This window comes from Camarhynchus parvulus, chromosome 10, assembly GCF_901933205.1.
Source record: "Camarhynchus parvulus chromosome 10, STF_HiC, whole genome shotgun sequence".
NCBI lineage: Eukaryota > Metazoa > Chordata > Aves > Passeriformes > Thraupidae > Camarhynchus > Camarhynchus parvulus.
The window spans coordinates 20,275,016-20,297,106 of record NC_044580.1 but is presented as its reverse complement, the minus strand read 5'-3'; the positions used below and the strand labels follow the sequence as shown (position 1 = coordinate 20,297,106).

Below are 22,091 nucleotides of genomic sequence, written 5' to 3'. Positions count from 1 at the left end.
AATACTAGCTTAAAATTGGGGGATTGAAGCAAAATGAGAAGATTCTAGACTAATCCTAGACGCTGACACCAGACAATGCATTTCCAATCCAAAAAGGGTTGAAATTTACACTGGAAGTATTAATAAACAGCTTTGAAATACTGACGTCATTACCACAAACACAACAGACTGCCTGATCTCTCCATCAACAAAAAGTCCTGCAATCAAGACTTTCATATTACAGAACACCAAGTCTTGTTCACAACCAAGATCTTCCTAGATATCTAATGCATAACACAACTACAAGTCAATCAATAACTTTTTGGATTGACACCTAATTTTAGAACTTCTTATAAGCTACAATCAGTCTACCATGACTTGAACAGAAAAACCTACTTTCATGTTCTTCATGCACAACTTTATTCACATGATCAACACATGATTGGATATCATTCCATGTGATAAATTCATTTCCTTCTGCACTTCTTTCAGCTTTCAGCTTCACCAAATCATCAATGTATCTGTCAGAAAACAAAACCCAAATCCAGTAAACATGACATTGCAACAAGCTGCTCAGGGAGCACACAACCCAGCACTGAGAACTGCACACTAAGTGAGAGAGGTAACATGGGAGTTGAAACTGAAAATGGGGAGAAAGAGAAATGCTTGTGTGTGTGTGAAGGATATCAGCACAAATGTGAAGTAGGTTCAGACAAAATTGCCAAACAGAAAACAGCACTGAAACGCTGAGTAAGAGTCCAGGACAAAGAAAATGGGTGAGCTGGCATAAGTACTAGTGACAACCTAATGGTATTACAGCATGATTTTAATGTGAAATCCATGAGAAAGCACTGAAAGACAGCACAGGAATCAGACCAATAAGAAACAGTAATCGCAAAAACAAGATGCAAGAGATAGCAGAGATTAAATCCATAACTGTAACAAATAATGTAGAAATCATGGAAAACTTAAGAGAAGGAATAGAAAATTCATGAAGCCACAGAACAGATGCACCATCAAGGACAGCTACAATTCCTTGAATTACTCACCTCTGCGAGTTCTCATCCTCAATGTTTGTAAGGCCTGTGACAGGACTGCTCAGTTGTTTCCACACTGTGTTCATATCCCCTGAATCCAAAGCCCTGTTAATCAGGGCCACAGAAGACAGCATCTCTACAGCAACAGATAGTTCTGGATGGGTGAGGTGACCCTGCAAAGAGGACGACAAATTAATTCTATTCACTCTATACAAACTATTGCTGCACACAGAGAACAATGGAGTAGCTGTCAGAAGAGACATGTAACAAGGCAAAGAGACATCCTTTAAGACAACAAAGTAGAAAGGTGAGTATCATAAACAAAGCTAGATCACTAAGTAAGAGACTGAGGTAAAGTCTTACAAGGCCAACCAGATCAAGATTAAAGGATTAAACCACATCAGAACAGACTGAACACCAAAGCAGTTCTGTGAAGACTCAAGACAGGTTTGTTCCAGAGAACGCATTTAGGAAAACAGACAAGGTAGACCCAGCGACCCATGCCAACTTTCAGAAATACCAGAGAAGGTGATACTTACTTCCGGGCTCTGTTGCTGTAAGGTGACCAGCTCCCTTTGGTAAAGATCTGCAGCAAATGTATAAACCTCTGGTAACTGGGCCTCTGGATTCATCATTTCTGCCACAGTCTTCTCAGCATCACCCATTCGAATTGCTGAATTAATTTTGGCTACTGCTGCCAGTTCTAGAAATTCAAAGAGCATAAAAAATGAGGAAGGCAGACAGCTGAGACTCCCATAATAACAGCACTTTCATTTTACTCAAATACTTAACTAGAGAAAGAGTGATACCCAAACTGCAGGGAAAGAGCCAAACTCTCAGATCCATACACCCCCTACGCTAGTTAGCTAGCCTTCCATTACTGAAGACCATTAAAACACACAATGTTCATATTTAATACTAGTTCACCTTTTTGTCTAGTTATCAAGGGACTGTTTTACCATTTCAGTATTCTGATAGTAAGAAGCCTCACTGCAAATTTTTGGATGGGTGAATCACACAGATTTTCTCTTCCTTTCTACCTCTATCCTGCTCAAGGCAGTAACACAGGCACTCCATAGTGGGTACGTGCTGGCTAACTTAAAACACCACAAAAAGGTAAACAAATGTGGACTTCCATGCCTAACAAATAAGGTACTTCAAAGGTAGCTGCCTACTTAATTCAGCGTTCACTATTTTCCTCTTGTATTCTAAATCCTCTCTCCTCCAATCTCTGTTACTCTCCTTTCTACTGCTCACAGAGTAAATTGCTCCTGGACAGTAAGAGAGCTCTGTGTGGTCTCAGAAGCATCTATCAAAAAACAATCAGCAAATTATCGGCATTTTATTTGCTACCTGATATTTGGAAACAGTAATGGTTCTACAGCTCAGTGTGAATGATCAGCAGATAAACCTATCTTTCACATCTCTTGGAGCAATCCAGATTTTCTTCACAGATCCACAGCATAAAAATTCATAAAAGTATTCTATAAAAAGAGGTTATTTAAGATGGATGCAAAATTTCAATGTTTCTTAATTAAAATTAATGTTTTAATGCTGTTATCTCCAGCCACGTTTTAAGAGCCAGATAAAAGACATTGCAAATAATTAGGGTAACCAACTCTCTTTCATGTTCTTAGCAGCTGTAAAGTACTTAAAGAACATTCACAATGACCATTCATAACAGACCCAAATATTGTGCTGCCTCATTTTCTTGATCACATCCACAGTGACTTTCCTACAATAATTTCTGCTGATCCTTACTTTGCTGGTACTGTTGTGCTGCCCTGTTAGCAGTATCCACTCCCAACTGCAACTCTTCCTTCTGCAGAGGACCTGTAAGGCCAGCCTAAAGAAAAACAGAAACTGTAAGGGTGAAACAATGCCAAGTTAATTTCAATTACCTCAATAAAAATACTCCACTTGAACTTAAACCACAAAGAATATACATAAGGAAATCAGAAATTACTCACCAGATTCTCAGTTCAGGTGCTGAAAGATTGTATGTGTACAACCTGATCTTTTTTATATCAGAAATGCAGTCCCATGGACATAGCAATGAAAGGCAAGATTGCTTCCAAAGTGATAACATACTTAAGACAAAAGGCACAACTTTGAGGGAAAAGGCTCCCTATACACGAGCTGCGTGCTGGTGTGAGACTAGCAATTGTGCAGTTTGGCATGAAACAGTCCATTAAGTAATGTTGCGTTTTACCTCTGAGCAACTATAGAGTTAGCAGAACATCAAAATGAAGAACATGCAGCTTTGGCTTATACATACACGCTTCTTGGACTATTATGATACTACACAAATACAAACAGAAAAGAAGTAGGAGGACTTTAATAACTTGGGTAGCATCACAGAATCATTGAAGCTGCAAAAGACCCTTAGGAGCGTTGAGTCCAACCGCACACCTGATAGTGCCAAATCCACCACTAAACCATGTCCCTAAGCACCATGCCTTCAAGCAGTCTATGATAGTATTCTCCACAGTGAAAGTAGTTCAGGCTTATCTGATAGGTGTTTATAAAACACACATATTCACATTATTTGGGCACTGACAATAGCAAAATGAGGGAGGACACACCTTAAATTTTAATAGTTCTATACACACACAAGTTGGCAGTTTAAGGTTTGGTCTATTATATCTACACCTACATACAAACATTATACTGGCCTTTCACAAGCAGAGATAAAGCCTAAATAATAGGCTTACTCAATGCTTCCATCTCTTAACACTGACTTTTTCTATACAACACTAAACCGTAATGAAGGTATATACCAAGTGATTAGTACACAGTTGTATTGTGAAAGGCAGGGAAAACCTCACAGACCAGGGTAATCTATACTTTTCCATACCTCCTGTTTCTGTTGTCTATCACTCAAGAACTGCTTGAAATACCAGTCACAATTTTCTTGCAGCAATCCTCGAAGTCCCAGGGCTGGTGTTGCCAAAGCTTCATACAGTGCTAATGCATCTCCTTGTTCCAAAGCCAGGTCAATCTTTGATATGGCTGCATGTGCTAGCAACAGTAAAACAGAGTCTTGAGAAAGCGCCATGGTTTACACAACCTACCACTCAGAAGGAAATACTCTTAGACCTGATAGACAGCAAGTGAGGTATGTAATCCAAAAGGAACACTTCCAGAATCAATTATGAAGTCAATTATGAATTATTAGCCTGAAAAACAGGCTATTAAATGGCATGCACTATTCAGGATGAAGAATTGAAGGGCTCAGCAACATGGACAATCCATTTCCAAAAGGAAGGGTAACAGAAGTCGTAGTGAATTAAGCTTACAACTATGTACTAATAATGACTAAAAAAAAAAACAAAACAAGACCAAAACCAGCTAACAACAACAAAATCACATAACTGAAGAAAACCAAAACACCCCACCACTAAAACAACCCACAAAAACAAGGGAGCTGCCTTGAAATTTTGTCAGTATTACAGAAAAAGAGGAGCACAGGTATCATTTTGAAGTATTCTTTTAATTAAGACTATTAGTATAACATTACACTTACTGTTCACTTTATTGATGTTTCCCTGAATCTCAGCCTGAGTCAGAAGTTCTTCATACACATCTCTCTCTCTATCTGGACTTTCTGAGGCAATCTGAAGATGAAATAAAAACTAATCAGGGTTTCTACAGCTTCCTTCTCCCTTACAGACCTTCTAACTGAAAAGGTCAGGAAGGGTAAATGTTGACCCATATAGAGCTGTGACAAGCCATACATACACTACCTCTACACATGCAAAAAGAAGCCCTAGACATAAATACATTTGGAGTAACTATAGCCAAACTCTGATACAGACAGCTTAGAACCATCTTATTTCAATCTAATGGCTCTACTGAACACACAGTAGAGCTCCAGAACACAGAAAGCAGTACACAGAGTTAGGCATGTGTTATACAGAGTTCTAAAGCAACATGGACCACTTCCAGAATCAGTCAGTTTTGCTCATCATTTCATTGTTAGAAAAACATATCTGTGAAAACAGAAGGATGCATTCCCAACTTAAAAACGCTGACAGGAATTCTGTATCTATGTGGCCCGTATTTCAGACAGCTAAACAGACTAACACAGTTAACTCTTGCCTGTTTTCTGCAAGAAGATAGGTTACTGGGGAACATAACAGAATGCCAGGAGGAGTAAATCCACCTAAGACCACATACACATGACCTTAACACACATTCAGCAACAACATAGCAACGCATGCAAATGCTTTGAAAGAACTGAGCTACCCTATTTTTAGCATTGTCCATCTTGTCTTGCTTTGCTCTGTAGAGTGTGGCTTGGTAAGTGGATTCCAGTTGATCATCCAGATTTATTAGCATAGCATTAGGGTTCTTCATTGCTGTAAGAGTGTCAGCTGGAACCTGATGGTCAATTGCTTCATTAATGGCAATGACAGCAGCATGCACTGAAAAACAGGCCACAGTCTGCCAGTTAGTTCCAAATAAAACAGCACTGTTAAAAATCAAGAAATCCAGAATCTCTTATTTGAAAAGAGCAGAAAAATCATCTGAAAATTAACTGGAAAGCAAAAGAATTATCAAAGTATCTCTCATTTCATTATGGCTTTGTGTTTTGAAAAAAAATAGCAGCCTAATTTCTAATTACAATATTTTAAGTAGTCAAATCATCATGCTCCAGGAAAAAGAAAAATACACAAGGGAAAGAATAAAAACATCTTCCCAGTTTTCAAAAAGGCCTATCAGAAAGACTGTACTAGCCTTAAAACTTGCAGCACTAAAACCAACACTTAAATGATCTGCTGATTTGAATAAGCAAACAAAATGCCATTTTTCCTTACATGCAGCTTCATCCACAGAAAGCTCATTTGCAAGAATTCCTCCAATCTTGCTGAAGGCAGGCATCTGAATGCCATACTTCTCCAGTTCAAGCCTCATATTACTGATTTCCTCCTCTGAAACATATGTTAAATTAGTGTTACATGGCATTATCATTAACAATCCATTAGCACTGTTGTACTAACTGCTGTTAAAAAAAAATAGGACAGCTACAATAGATGACAATTATTATTTAAATAATACTTTGAATGTAACTCAGTAAGTGAAACAAAATAAATGAAAATGCTAAGACATTTTGCACACTGTCCTAAAATCTACATTTCTCCCAGAAACTTGTACGGAAGTATTCTGTAGTTTTTCTTATTAGAAAACAATGCAAGAACTCTCGTGAGGAGCTGGAAACCGACTCCATACTGAGGTACCTCAACTGTGGTTGCCAACAGGTCAGGAAAACACACAGGCAGTAGTTTAAGATTTTCTTTTTCCCCACAAACAGGCTACACTGAGAGAAGCGAATGCAGTGTGTCAACACATACGGTTGCTAAATATCATACAACTCTAAAAGACAGTTAAGAGTTTAGCATTTTATAAGTATAATTAACAACCAATTTACAGGGAAATAAAGTTTATACACCTTTTAAACCAGATGCATGCCCTCAGGCAAGAGCCTCACTAATGCAAAACAGAGAATGTGACACTTTCACAAAATTAAGGAAGTGAAACTTTGAGGAGGTGTGTGGACACACAACTTTGTGCTGGCATCTCCTGCAGCAGATCAGCTGTCAAACACTTCTTCAGCTGATGGCACCTCTAAACTGTCACAGGAGGTCAGAACCATGTACTAAGTTCCAAACTGAAAACTCTCCCAAGGAGATGGATGCAAGGCTTAAGCATCTTACAACAGTGACAAAGAGAATTAAGACATTGTTATTTGTGAAATAAATATTTACAGTACAATAAATGAACCAGTGACTGTCTAACTGCCTGTCTCAGAAGCTGGCAAATGAAGTTCTTTTTCTTAAATTACTAAAACTCCTCACAGCCATTAATTTATAATTTTATTTACATTAAGTATATCAACAGCAACAATCCCTTAATTGACTTAAACAAGCGTTCAATAACTGATCTAGAAGGGTATGAGATGAAGGCAGCATACATAAGTGCTGGGGTTTTTTTACCTGTGAAGTCTACCTTGCCATACAAATCCTGAATCTGAGGGGCAAGACCCAGTTTAAAAAGGTACAGGCTAGAAAATAAAAGAAGCAAATAATTAGAACTAGGCATTTTTCCTTGTGGTTCTGGCAATGATACAGTTTTAGGAGATACAGATTCAAGGAGAGGTAAGCCAATATAATAAATAGCTCATAATCACCAAGAGAGTGAGCTGACTCTTCTCTTCCCCCCTTAGTGGAACGTAACTGGCCCACCACTATGAAGTCTTCACAGAATAACAGAATGGTTGAGGCTAGAAGGGCACTCTCAAGTTTGTCTTGTTCAAGCTCCCTTTTCAAACCAGGTCACATAGGATCAAGTTCCCCAGGATCATTTCAGATGGCTTTTGAGGATCAAAACAGTGGAGACCTCACATTTCAGAGCAACCTGTGCCACTCTTTGGTCAATCTCACAGATAAATGAAGCAGAATCTCACAGATAAATTTCCTGATGTTAAGAGGGACTCTCCTGTGGTTCAGATTATGCCATTTGCCTCTTATCAAGTCATGGGACATCACTGAGAAGAGCCTGGCTTCTCCTTTGCATCCTCCCTTCAGATAGCTGCACACATTGTTGAGATTCCCATGGCACTACATGTTATATAAGCTGTATAGTCCCAACTATCTCAGCCTGTCCTGATAGGAGAGATCCTCTGGTCCATTAAGCATCTTAGTGACCTTTCCTTCAACTCTCTCCAGCTTGTTTGTGTCTCTCTAACGCTGGAGAGCCCAGAACTGGACACAGGACTGCAGGTGGGGCACCTCTAATAGCGAAGTATTCACTAGGCTGATTTGGCTCACTAAAATGGGGTTAATGTTTTCACTTGCGGCCTGATGAGAAATGGAATCGCTACAAAGGAGGGATGAACCCATACAGCTGCAGAAACATGGGTCTGGGAAAAGAAAACCGACTCCTACTTTCTACCTGTCATGCTAGCTCAACACAGATCACAGAATCACAGAAAGGCTTGGGTTGGAAGGGACCTTAAAGATCATCTACTTTCAACTCATCCCACTGCCACAGGCAGGGACACCTTCCACTATCCCAGGTTGCTCCAAGCCCCATCCAATCTGGCCTTGAACACTTCCAGGTATGGGACAGCCAAAGCTTCTCTGGGTAATCTGTGCCAGTGCCTTACCATCTTCTTGGTTAAACAATGTCTAGCTCTGCCTCAGACAACAGAGAGGGTGGGAATCAGAATGAAAAGGTAGTAATCTCAACATACTTGACTGGCTTTTTTCCTTCAGAATCTGATTTGGCCACTGTCCTAGGCAAAATATTGGCTTAATGGATCTTTGTTGACCTGATGAGACTGTTCTGCTAGAAGATTTGCCCTCATCCAGCCTTCAGTTCAGCTCTCTCTCCTGTCACCTTTCAGCTTTGCAGAAAGATTTCAGAAGCAATCAGATTTCTGTCTAGTATTCCTTACCTGAGTGCATGAATACAATAGATACAGCGTGGCATGTTCTTGCGATCATAGATATCTGTTGTTTCTGGGTAGAATATCTAAAGATAAAACAAAAGTAGCAGTCTGAATTATATTCACTCTATACAGCCAAATCACATCAGCTCAATTCTTCCACATTACACTAGAGAAACAGCTCATGGAACACAACTCTTCAAGCTTCTCTGCGCCCTGGACCAATGTTTCTCCTAATGAAGTGTCAATGCTTCCTTTTGTTTCCAATACCCAAATCAGAGCTGCCCTTTTCCTGCCAAGTTCTACATATGTGAATGGGTAGAACCTTTCTTTTGTGTGTACACCAAGATACTGACTGGGTCATGAGGTAGTAGCAAGGACTTCAGTGAAAGCCAAAGGATGAAAAAAAAGACTTACAGGAGAAGAGAGAAAACAGAATTTTGTTTGGATTAAATGTGGTTGAGAAACAAGAGGAGAGACAGTTTCACAGGGAAACTGGAAACCCAGACCAGCACTCAGTTTTCCAGAATTTTCTGGCAACCCAGACCAGCACTGAGGTGCTCTGCATACTATATTTTCAGTTAGCTGGACCCAAAAGCTTTCAAACACAAAGCCTTCAAAGTTTAACAAATGACACTTCAACTATTTCAGAAGTCCTGATTTATTGTAACATAATAAAGTATGTTATTTTCCAGCTATTTGAAGGTTCCTTGCTGTTGCCTATGAGAACAAAATAGCACTGCTCTTTCTGTAAAGGCAAGAGCAACTGAATGACCCTTAATTCCACAGCATCAGTTCCCTGGTTGCTCTGCATGGTAAAATACTTAAAGCACCAGAATCTCATGTAAATGTACTGAACTCCAACCTAGTTTCTTCAACATCTTCTCACACATTTACTTCCACCCAAAGCCTAATGCATCTGAAAAATCTTACCTCATACCTGACACTTAATGCCTCTCTGTCTAAAACCCTCATTTCTTTTCACCTAACCACCCTAACAGCATATTTCAGTATTTTCTAATACCAAATGTGTTTCTGTAAGATCATCATAGATCCCAGGAAAGCTCAACTAGTAAATCACAAGTTATTTAAAAATCTTTGCCAAAACCAAAGTGTTTAATTTGCAAGTACATATGCAAAGAATACATGCATCAACTTAAACTACACAATGCCAGTTTTGGTGAGACTATGCATAACATGGCTACAAAAAAACTTGACTATCAGCCCAATGCTACCACAGTTCCATACATTTTCAGGCAACTGTGTTTATTAGCTCTGAAACTTTATCTGGCCATTTCTCTAGTCGAGTCAATCATTTATACTTGATTAAGCCACATCAGGAACATTTTCAACTTGACGTGAAAATTTAACAGGAAAGTCTGAAGAAACAGAGAACATAGTATTTTCTGCTGTGCTGCTACATTTAGCATTGATTTCTAAAAAAACTTTCACAATCAAACTGTCGCCTGCATACTGCTCAAAAGAATGCATGGCAAGAATGACATATTGCAGATATTATGCAAGATAAGTAATATCAGGGATATGGTACACAGGGATAAATTATTTTGCTCCTAGTCATTCTCACACATGTAGCAGAATGAAATCTTTCAGCAAGTTTTAGGAGAGAGTTTCTATAGGGACACAAATCTAGAAATTTAAGAATTAACTCGAGTAAGTGTGCTGATTTTTTTTGTAACAGTAAATGCTTCCACAGAACACAAAGCTTTTCTGAGATTATTTATTTATTCATATGTACAAGACAGAAGTTACCTTGGGGAGACCAATCTCAGACATGGCATTCAGCCACTGGATCACATTATCTGTGTGTCGGAAGTGGAGACCAGTTGCCTGAAATAAAAATCGGCAGAAACAAGAGGGAGGGCACTTAGAAACAAAATATCACAGCTGCCAAGAACAGCAATGAGTTTCATTAACACAGATAGTGAAAACAGCACTTTAGCAGGAAAGAAGTCTGAAGTCTTCTATAAACACTTATATTGACCGTTTACAAGAAGTTATTTTACCTAAGTGAAAGCTTAGATATAAAGCTAAGAGTCCACCCACCCTCTAATTTAACCATTGTTCTAGAATGAAGGCAGAGTTTCTCAGGTAAGACTAATACAAATTAACTTTACGCTTATTTTCTCACAGTATTTCCATGCGTACATATTCCCATTTTAGATGTCTACCTAAAGAAGTATCCATGGTCAACAGCACTCACCTTATACCTAGTCTGTTCCCTGTCATAGATCTTCTTCACAGAAACCACTTTAGGGGAGAAAAAGTTTCCAAGTTTTGCCAAGTAGACTCCATTTCTCAATCCTTCTTCCAGCTCTGTTGTGGCAGGAAGCTCCTCATTCAAACAAGCCTCCATCCATCTGGAAGTGCAAAAACAACAAAGTTGGTCATATTAATACATTTTGAATTTGTGAACACAATCCCATGCCAAACAAGTCTCATGCTGCTGCTGCTGTCATACTCAAGCATACTATTCACTTAGCACTAGGGGTTGAAAATGGATATAACACTGAGTGGCATCATTAAAATGCTAGTTGGTAACACTTCAGAGAAAATATTAGAGTTCAGAGTTGATCAGCCAGAGTTTCAAAAGTAATTAAGACACCATCTCATCTTCATGTTTCTCCTTCAGCCCACAACTTAGTCTGTACTGGTCTACAGATAGTGTGGCCATCCCGTCCTTTTAACTAACTTAACTTAAATCTTCTCCTTGTACCGGTTTATCTCACAAGCATTTCTTTACTCTCATTAAGTATTTGCTAGTTATTTCAGGACTTTGTGCCACTAACTCAAGCTCTTTCAAATGATCTCACAGAGAGGCCCTACAATGTTCACAGAATCATAGAACGGTTTGAGTCAGAAAGGACCTCAAGGCCTTTTTCATTCCAACCCTCTGCTATAACTAGGGACACGTTCCACTAGACAAAGTTGCTCAGACCATCCAAGACTGGTCCTGAACACTTACAGGGATAGGGCAAGCCACAATTTCCTGGGCAAACTGCTCCAGGTGCCTCAACACCCACACAGTAAAGAATTTTTCCCCTTATATCGAATCTAAACCTACCCTCTTTCAGTTCAATGATGATGTTCTCAAGTCTATCTTCTTATGTATCTTCTCCCATCCTACTATTATGTTTCAAGAACAGGGGAAAAAACATGGAACAGGCATTCTTCTCATCATAACTCATTTCCCTTATATTGTTGCCTTCCATCTCATTGAATGGTATCACAGATCTCATGACAAAAATAAAGACTACAGCAAAACATTTTGAAAAAAATCACTATTCTCAAAACAGAGGCGCATCTTGATATTTTTTCTGTACAAGCTACTGGAGGCTGTAAACTGCAAGCTCAGCTACAGTTTCACTTGAAGATGACCTGCTACCTGACTGCTCTGGTGTCTAAAAAAGGAACCTGCACAACCACAGGCCACTTTCTAAAGTGTCTTACTCAGACCATGCCTCACTTGCAGCTGAACTCTAAAGCTCTTACAGGACTTGGATCAATTAAGATCACAGAAAGGCGACTTTCAAGACAACAGGGGTCCAAAATAGCAACAGTCCATACTACAAAACGTAGCTGACAGTATAATGTAAACAAAGTTAATAGTTTGGCTTACAGGGGTTATAAACCCACATTACTGGCACTGATCTGAAACACAAGCAAGTAGTTGATCCTGCAACCCAGTGCACTTTAAATCCCAAATGAGACACCATTGCACTGTGGACTGCAGCCTGAGCCCAGGAAAAAGGCTTGCAACCTAAAGCAGGACCTGGAAAGTAGTGTTCACCAGGAAGAAAAGGTTTCTGAAAACACCTGGAAAATATCTATACATAAACTACAAAAAGAAAGTTCTTCTTAAAACTACTGTTTTTCCAGGTTTTGCCGCTTTCCTCTCAAAATTGAGTCACTCTTGAATATTAAGCTATAGAAAAATGCACATAACTAACTGAATATGTGATAAACATCGACATAAGTTTAAAAATTCTGGACTATTATCAAAAAGATACTGTCACTTGCATGCCACAGACCATTAGAACCAAAGACTCCTGAGAGGACACAGAGCTACTCAGATGCTGAAAAGAGTCCAAGTCATAGCAACAGTTTTCACAACACCTTCCCAACTACCTTACTGGGAAAACAAAAAAAAACCACAAAAACCACCCACTTTCTTCAGACTAGAAGACCTAAAGTAAGTAGAAGGGACATGTGACCAAACAATTTAATTAGTACCTTATGGAAGGACACAGAGGCAGTGAGTTTTGTCTGTCTCCATAACGAAAGATAAATGGCCCATAATTAGAACATAAGCTATCTCAATGTACTCATACCTGTTTCAACAGGTTCTTAGGTGGGTGTTATTGTAACTACAAAACTAGAGCAATCTACATACAGTAATGTTCCTGCTTGGTGTGGCATTGCTTAACCATTTGCTAAGCCAGAGGACAAAGCTATGTTTTCAGAAAATATCATTCAGTACCTTTTATATTTAAAAGCTCACATACTTGTATTAAAATTAACACCTGTCATCCTTAAAAGGCAGAAATACACGTGGAATTTCCAGATGAACAAGACAAATACATTTCTCAACAAGCAGGGAACCCGGCTGATGGGCAACAACCTCTACTCCTTTTCGACATTAGGCATTAGAACAATATGCCATCAATAAGCTTTTTGCAGAAACTTTCAATTATTTTCTGCTACTTCTGCTACTTGTTTCCACTATGCTCCCTCCCTCTCACCAGTACAGAAAACAATGTTTAACCCAGAATTATTTTTTCAATCAAGTTTCATCACATGACTGCATAGATAATACTGGACTTACAATTTTACTGAAGCTAGCTCTAATTAAAGTAGTAAGTGCCCCTTTCCAATCAGTTAGTCATACTGTTACAAAATCCCCCTCCTAGAAAAACATTCTTGAACACCGACATGCAGCTACTACCATCAACTGCAATGTAGAGCCAGGCTTTCCTGACAAGACATGACAATAAAAAGGTAACATCAGGTATTGTTGGGCAGCCAGTCTCTCAAGTAACACTGTCTTCAAGCTTTCAAAGGAAACACTGCTCCATTACCAAGGACTGGAAAAAAATAACATCATCATCTCAACTAGCAACTTTTTTATTCTCCCACAATATGGCGTTATTGAGAGTTATGACAAATTTACACAAATGTGTCCTTATGTTTGAAAAATATCATAGGTGTAATTCAACCAGAATCGGAGTTTAGACACAGCAAAAACTTAACACTGATCATATGGCATACCTTTTGCTCTTTCACTTGTGAAAATGTTGAGTCTGGCTAAACCTGAGACAATTGAAATAGTGTGGAAAAGAAATAAAAAGCCACTCTTTTCCTCTCAAACTGATTATAGACAAGCCTGAGGAAGTAGAACTAGCAAACCATCTCTCCAGAAACTGTTGCAAATTGAATAAACAAAAATACTAGAGCAGAAAATTTTAAAAATAGAGAAAGCCTCTAAGGAAGGCTGCTCATTTCATGACAGGACTACCATGCCGTATGTTCCAGCACAAAAAGAAAACAGACCATGGCATACAAAATACAGAAGGCATCAACAGTTGAAAAAAAGTGATTTTATCCACCAATGAGGAAAGCTCACTTCTTGGTCATCATTAAGTAGCAATAATTTCCAAGTAAAACTAATTATTTGAAGGGGCCAGAAATATAAATAACATTTTCTAACCTTCACTTCTCCTACCATTCCAAAACACAGACCTAGCCAGGGACGTTCTTCAACTCTGAGATGACACAGTGGCCCAACACACCATCTAAGTCTGCACCTGGTGGTCAGTTCCACTGTGCAGGCCTCAAGAGTGACATTATATTACTTCTAGCAAATAAGAACTCCAAGAAGATAAAGTATGTAACCTTGACACATCATGCTGAAGAATAACTGTTACAATTTGTATCAGTACCAACACTGTTGGTTGAAGCTCAGTTCCACATCACATTCTGCTTACTGAATACCTCACCAGTTTCATTAGCAGGAAAGCTGCAAGCAGAACCGCCATGTAAATTTCTGAGTCACTAGTTTGAGAGCACGGGCCACAGAGTTCCTGATCATAGGTCAGAATCATGTGAGTCTTCTCTTTGTAAGCACGTCAGTGCCACAGAAGCGCTTCTTTGCTTCCAGCGTTCCCCTACCAACTACGTTTCAGAAGGTCGTTGTCTTCTTCTTCAAGAAGCGTATGCTCCATTTCCCCCTGAATGAGGAAACGGAGGGAGACTGGAGGGGCACAGAGCTTAACTCTCTTTCCAGGTGCTTATATAACTGTTAGTCTCTTCATAACACTGTCTGTACACCATACCAATGTATTTTAATTAGGAAAACAAGCTTATCTAAGCTTGTGCTTTACCAGCATAGACTGCCTTAAACATCTCCTTCTCACAACCATGAAACACGCAGGCTATTTGCCCAAAATCACATTCTTCAAAGACATTTTCAACACATGATTTCCATGCACGTGCTCAGACTGTGAGTACAAATTTTTGAAATGAGGTCATTTTTGTGCACTTTTGAAGTGCCTGGAGCATCAACAAAATCAACACTGGATACCTTTGTGGTATAACTCTGCCAAATATCACAGTGCTAATGCAAAAGTTCCTAAAGTTGTCTAGTCTGGGCTAAAAAGAAAAAAAAAAGCATAAAACATATAATAATAGTTTTGCTCACAAGAAAATAAATTAAAAATTTGTTCTTGATCTGCCAGAGTTGGTATGAAAACCTGCAGCAGTAAAGACCCAAACATATTCACATACTTCAGTTTTTGGTAATTACTTAGCTAGATTCACAATTCCAGGACAGCTACATTTTGAGCAAGAAGGATCTGTAACATGATCAACCTGTTCCTGTGTTGAAAACTACATTTATTTATGTGGAAAGTAGTTTGATTCACAGGATTTCTGACATACAGTAAATAATATAAACCTCCTTAAGTAATAGTTTGTGATACCATCTTATTCTTCATGTGGCTGCTGCAACAGGAGAGTCTGGCAAAAATCTTAAGAGATGGCAGAAAAAACACAAGAGGTCAGAACTCCGACAAATGGAGTTTCAGTGATCACAGTATAACCATCAGTCAGAAGCTGGAAATGAGATAGTGAATAATGCTAGCTTGCCATTTAATTCCTACTACAAAAATGACAAATTATGTCACGCAATGACTTACAGCATACTAAGCATTCCATTCAGAACAACAAAACCTCAATAAAGAAAAACTGTCTCCCTTTCCCTAACTCCCCAATGGATTTGCTCACCCTCAGGGTCCGTATTTGTATAATACATAAATTTTTTTTGCCCACCTTGTCTAGCGCCCGGCACTGACACCATTTAAAGCACTATCATCTTTTGCCTGAGAACTCATCCTACAGAAACAAGGCTCACAAAAGAAGACTAAGGGACACCAGCACGTTCCAGACAGCAGGTGTCCTATCTAAAGGAAGGTACCAACAATACTTATTTAGAATTCCACTCTTCAAAGATCATAATCACATCCCAGGGAAGGGTGGAGGGAAGAGGAGCACAGGAAGGCTTTCACAGTGGTGCAACAATCAACATCCTGGGAAACAAGATCATCATCAAGAGATACAATGTTCAAGATGAGTCTCTTAAAGCCTTCCAAAGCACCTAAATCCGAAATCACACTTGTTAACTCAGAGGACTTTGCTCATATCAGTATGACACTTTGTCAGGTACCTTTACAACCATTAAAATTACACCAGTAATTACTATAAAACTATCAGGATTGTAAATTGACTTATTCTATTGAGCAAGATGTGTTTACTAAAACACATTTGACTGCTGATTGGTCTATTTCTAACCCTCTATTTCTCTACCAAAAGCATCATTCTTAATTTCACTTTCAACTCAAATAGCTTTGAAAAGTCTAACAAGCCAAAATAGAAATTTAGATTTTTGTTACTTGCCCCAGAAAAGAGAAAGCTCTTGCTCAAGCAGGAAAAGGATGTTCAAGCTATCCACCCAGGAGAGGGCTATTACACCTGGCCCAACAAGGATCAGGAGGCCCAGGACCTGTTGCCCTGACATGGAGGGTGACCAGTCATCAAGTTCTCCTCACATCTTCTGCACACGTTCTCAGTTGGCAACCAGATGGAGAATTTACAGGTTACAGATAAGGATAAACCTTTCCATACCCTTTGATAGTAAACTGCGATGACTATCTCTGTCCAGTACTACCTCCATGATTCACCAGCATTTGTTCACTATGCTCTGCCTTCAAAGGGGGTCTAGCGAAACCAAATGCAAACATGCTGGGATCTGGATGACTAGCAGCTAATCCAGGCATTGTTAAAGACAATTCATTCCAACTGTTGCACGTGGTGCCTTCACATCTACATGCTTCTGTTTGTGATCGTTTAGTCCTTCTTCTAATGCAATTCCCCAGAAATGTACCAAGGAAAAGACGCATGGCTGCTGTCGCACTACAGCGGAGGAAAAAGTGGTGAGAGCAAAAGGGCAGCGCCTTTTTTTTTTCCCAACGCTATCTGCATTAACCACCCAAAAGAATGTACAAAACTATGGCTTAAAAACTTTTTCACTGCTCACTACTGCAACACCACAAGTATGGCATTTTTTTGACTAGCCATACTATTCATTTTATTGAAAGATGATGATTCCCATACTCTAGCAGATCATTCATATGTAGAGGCAATCTCAAATATTTTTAGTGCAGTTACAAATGTAGACTTGGCAGGCATTCACACAGATGGTTAAGAAGAGAAAACTTGGAAGACAGCCTCAGATCTTCACCCAGTTCACCTGAACAAGGGCATTAGACAGCCATGGAAAAAACCCCAACAAAAACTTCTCTTCAAAATAACTCATTCTACCAGCTCTAAACAAATCAAGGAATCACCTCAAAAGATGAAAGAAAGATCTCTCAGAGAGTTAACAACGGCAAAGTAGAATAAATTTATCACATCAGGAGTGTTATCCTCTAGAAAAGTAGGTGGATATTTAAATGCCTTTCAGTAAGGTTTGTACAGATGGAGAGCTAGGAAAACAAGTACTAGCCACAGCTAAAAGAACATTCTCATTATCCACACAGGCAATTTCAGTTCAAAGATACAAGAGAGCAAGAAATTAATGAGTAACATATGTCAGATTTTTCCCAGTGATTGGTGTACTCTTCCTGGCAACATGCAGCTGAACCAAAGACAATACTGACACTCTGTCATTAAAATATTTCCCTCTACTATTCCCCACCTCCTTAAAAGTAAATATGAGATTCCTCTTTGCTCCCTTGCAAACACTGCCATAAACTTGTAAAAATTCTCTTAGCTGCTCTTGCTGATGAGAATACTACTGTACTTGCCATGTCCACCAAAAAAGATTGGTCATTTGTCCTGGAGAGCTTTCAGATGAGTACCAAGCCCACGGTAAGGAGGAACGTAATTATCAAACACACAGAAATCTTCTTCAAGATAATTGCCTTGATCATTTAGCGTTAGAAACTAAATAGGCCTAAATGCCTGGAAGCTACAACATCACTGAAGTTATCAGTCCTCAAGACCAACTAAATTTCTTGTAAATAAGGGTTACTAAGAAGCAGTCCACAGTACTGAATAGCCGAGAACTGTTAGTAACATCTGTTTGCTTTGGTTATTTTGGGCTGCTTTCTCCTTACATTATACACAGTACTCCTTCAGAAAGCACCGTCCAAAAAGAGAAATCCTGGTCTCTGAACAAACAGTTGTTTCTTTCCTCCTGGCCTGCTGTTCATTACCATTTCCAGTGAGTCATAAAAGAAGTATCTGAAGTGAGGCAAAGATGGTGGTACTCCACCACTGTCCTTTCTGTACCTCTCTCCACCCACTTCTCAGAAAAAACAGTCCTGAATGTGCATTCCAAGTCACTTCCAGTCCAGACAGCCACTCCCTGCAACTGGATGAGGTCACACAAAACAGAACAGGATCTGTAGAGAAATACCTCAAGTCCAAACAGGAGCTGATAAAAGCCCAAATAAAGCAGTAAGAGCTAAGTAGAAGTTACTTCAACTTATAACTAGTGATAATAAAATATTGTCTATGAATACTCCTGCATTACAATCTAACACAACACTTGCATTGTGTCTGAGAGAAGTAGAAAACAAACAAAAAACCCACCACAAAACAACACATATGAAAAACCAATCCAAACAACCAACCCAAAACCAGTATCTGACCCAATCTCCAAGTGGAAACATTGATGAAGGATATTATAGTAAAACACCCCGACTTCTAGAAAAGGACCACAAAAATCAGGTCTCAGGCTGCTTGTATTTAAGACAAATATACCTTTACCCTTCTGTGAGAACGAGCTGGCAACAGAACAGAGTATATTTTTGCAGTTTTTCTGCACTGTCACAGCTTTTCTATTCATTACTGTGATTCGGAGACAGAGAAAAACAAAAAAACACAAACAAAACCAAAACAGAAACACCAACAAAACAAAAAACAAAACAAAAAGTAAAGCAATCCAAACAAACAAACAAGAGAACATGGAAAAGAAAATTTGATTAAACAACTCTTACTAATAAAGCCATTTTTCATCAAGAATGAGGCACCTGGCCCACACATAGTAGAGGAACCCCTCTATTCACAATCTTTGTTTTAACTCCAAATTTCATTTCAGTCTTTCACAATCTTGAGCAACTTAGGGAAGCAGAGTGTAACTTCCTCCAACTAGCAAGAATTAATTCCTGTTTCACAAGACTGTTGCACATTATTAACTGAAATAAAAAACTACTAAATAACAATAGAAAATCAGTGACAGTCGAAAAAGACCAATCAAACAACTCTAATAATGCTTCTGATGTATGCTCATTAGCAGACAGGTCTTGCAAACAGCTATAAATTGCCATAAATAGAGTACAGAAGTGCCCAAAGTTACACTGCACATGGGCCATCACATCAGACAGATCAGAAATTCAAACTTTTCTAAATTTTTTACTTCAGTACAAAATTAGGTGCTAGTCAATTATTATCTTACTGTCTTCTAACATTTAAAAAAAACCCACTTTGCTTCTAGAGTCCATATCTGTTGCTCGGTTAAAGGGCTAGCAAGCCTCTAACAATGTTAATCAGCATGTTGTTAACCGCATGATTTTACTTGTCTTTATGTTGTAGAAGAAAAAATAAATACAAACTACAGTGTTTGAATGCAATACAATACTGTAATAATATAACATGATTACAGGGAAGAGGAGAGGAGTCACCAACTGCTGCTCTTCAGCTGCCTCCCACCCTGCCTTGGCTACTATCACCTTCATAACATTCACCTTTCCAGCTTCTTAGTGCAACACAGAGTACACCAGCTACCTTCCTTGGCTCTTAGGTCCTCCTCTTCTCCTTAGAGATATAATTTCCAATTTGACATTCTCTCACCATGAAGAAAGATTATTAGCCCTCTCACAGCTCAGAGGGACCGTACAAGAAAAAGGCCACAGTATCTAATTCAGATGCTACGTCTCAGTTACAGTACTGGCAAAGAACTCAAATATAGAAAATCTCAGATCAAGGGCATTAATTTCAAACACATTGATCTCTTATAGTTCTTGTTTACTTGCTTCTGCTAAATAAACTCTTTACCAACAAAGCAGCCAAGAGCCCTCTTCTAGACTGCACTAGTAGCAATAAATAAACCTCGAAGGGCAATTTACAAAATAACTTCTCAGGAAGGAAAAAAAATTCCTGGAAGTAGACAGTGAACTCAAGCCTTTGCTCTCCCTTGTATATCTTAATTATTAAACTCAGAAGTCTGCTCCCCTCCTGGAGCAGATTTAATCTTTAACTCTTATGTTAAGTGATACGGCCTTCTCTATAGGAATCAGGAACTCCCACTCACATATACATGAATAACCTGTATGCCACTAAGCAAACATGAATTATGGGTTGGATAAGGGTTTAGGCTCTCCAAGCAGACCTTCCACTTGAAAAATATGTGCTCCTACTGCCAAGGTGGATACAAGGAAGGCTGTACACCACCACTTGCATTTAGAGCAGCACAGCTGTTTCTTCATTCTTTACAAAACATACTGGCTACCACTAGGCATTATTTGAAACATCTCAATGCCCTGAGACAAGAGTGAAAACTTCTTTTTTCTGACAAGGTGTGGCAAAAATCAAATGCCCAGCTGCTCAACTTCATCAACATCAAGACAACACTCAGAAGCAGAGACAAGATCACTAAGAATTTCGGAGTCAAAGCTGATTTATTTAAAGAGTAAGTACCCACGATTAAGCAAGAGCTAGACGAAAATATTAAAGCTGTTACTGTAAAATGTATTTTTGCCTGAGGTGCTTTGTGGTTTTTTTGCAGACCTGAGCATGGAATTCAACTGAGAATCAGCACCTCCTCTAGCATTTACTCCAAGGTTGAATGCAGGAAGAACCCACAAGTGAGGGATCTGGGGCTCCTTCAAGCTTGGACAGTTACTACAGTGCAACTCATCTCTTTCTGTTTGCCCCGCATTTGCTGCTAGACTCTGGATTCAAAGGGAAGGAGTTATTTTGAAACACAGTCAGATCTTGGTTACTACTTCAAACTTCATTCAAGTCTGTATGGAAGGAAAATTATTACCTACTAGTAACTAAGCAGTCTCTGCGAACTTACAACACTGATAACTCTCATAAAGCACCTAAAGGACTACAGCATAAACTGCGCTCTCCCTGTCCCTTCAAAAATATACTATAAATTCTTGGTAAAATTAAAGTCCTGGAATTCAATCCTTTATATTCTGCCAGCAGAACTAAGTTTGAACTTCTACAAATTCAGTACTTCCTCCTCAGTAAAGTCACTACAGCTGAACATGCCTGCCTTCCTAAGGAAGAATGACACAGATTTATACAAAATTCATCACCCAGTCAGGGAAAATAAGAATAAGAATAAAAGTTATTTCAATATTTTAAACAAAAATCAGGAGAAATCTAATTCAGCAGGATTGAGTGAAGGGTAACACTCGGGAAAATACAACAGACCATATAAATAAAAGATGAGAAACAAATGTCAGCAGCACAACTTCAAGGTGACAACTCAGCAAAACTCTACTATACCATAACATCATGAAAAAGCAGATACCATGCAATAATGTATGATACTACCAAATCCGTTGGAGTATACAAAATAATCATTGCACTTTTTGTAAGTATGCCCACTAAGGCCCTGTTGGAAAACTTTTCTCTCTTTTGGCAGTGAACTTCCAGAAAGACACTGAGTGCCCAGAAAGCAGTCCGAGCAACCCAGGGAAAAATACTACAGCTCTATTAAATAGATGGCTGCATGGGGAAATATGCAAGAATTGAGGTCTCAGTGTGCAAGGAATATACACTGTTACAATTTAAATTTGTAAAAGGTTTCAGTTAAGAGGAAGGGAATAACTGTTTTTCATGTGCACTGCTAGGCCAGGAGGCAATATTGGACCAGACATATACAAGTTAGACAACGGGACGCGATGCCTTTGGGCTTAGAATTAAGAGTTAGACAGGGTTAAGGGATAAAGGGCTTTTTATCTCAGTATCTAATAAGGATTTTTATGCTGCAATAATTCACCAAGGTGAAACAGACCAAAATGTACACACACAGT

At 38.9% G+C, this 22,091-nt stretch overlaps 1 protein-coding gene across 3 annotated transcripts in view; it reads right to left on the bottom strand.

Moving 5' to 3' along the window:
• IQGAP1 (IQ motif containing GTPase activating protein 1) overlaps positions 1-22,091 on the bottom strand; it is a 45,635-nt gene that overhangs the window by 17,930 nt on the left and 5,614 nt on the right. For all 3 annotated transcript variants that reach the window (XM_030955150.1, XM_030955152.1, XM_030955151.1), the window contains exons 3-14: positions 10,688-10,844; positions 10,237-10,314; positions 8,476-8,552; positions 7,013-7,080; positions 5,837-5,950; positions 5,265-5,443; positions 4,543-4,633; positions 3,874-4,037; positions 2,778-2,862; positions 1,556-1,719; positions 1,029-1,189; positions 376-500 (exon numbers count right to left, since the gene is read on the bottom strand). In XM_030955150.1, coding sequence (XP_030811010.1) covers positions 376-500; positions 1,029-1,189; positions 1,556-1,719; positions 2,778-2,862; positions 3,874-4,037; positions 4,543-4,633; positions 5,265-5,443; positions 5,837-5,950; positions 7,013-7,080; positions 8,476-8,552; positions 10,237-10,314; positions 10,688-10,844 — 1,463 coding nt within the window. The remainder of the gene's footprint in view (positions 1-375; positions 501-1,028; positions 1,190-1,555; positions 1,720-2,777; positions 2,863-3,873; positions 4,038-4,542; positions 4,634-5,264; positions 5,444-5,836; positions 5,951-7,012; positions 7,081-8,475; positions 8,553-10,236; positions 10,315-10,687; positions 10,845-22,091) is intronic.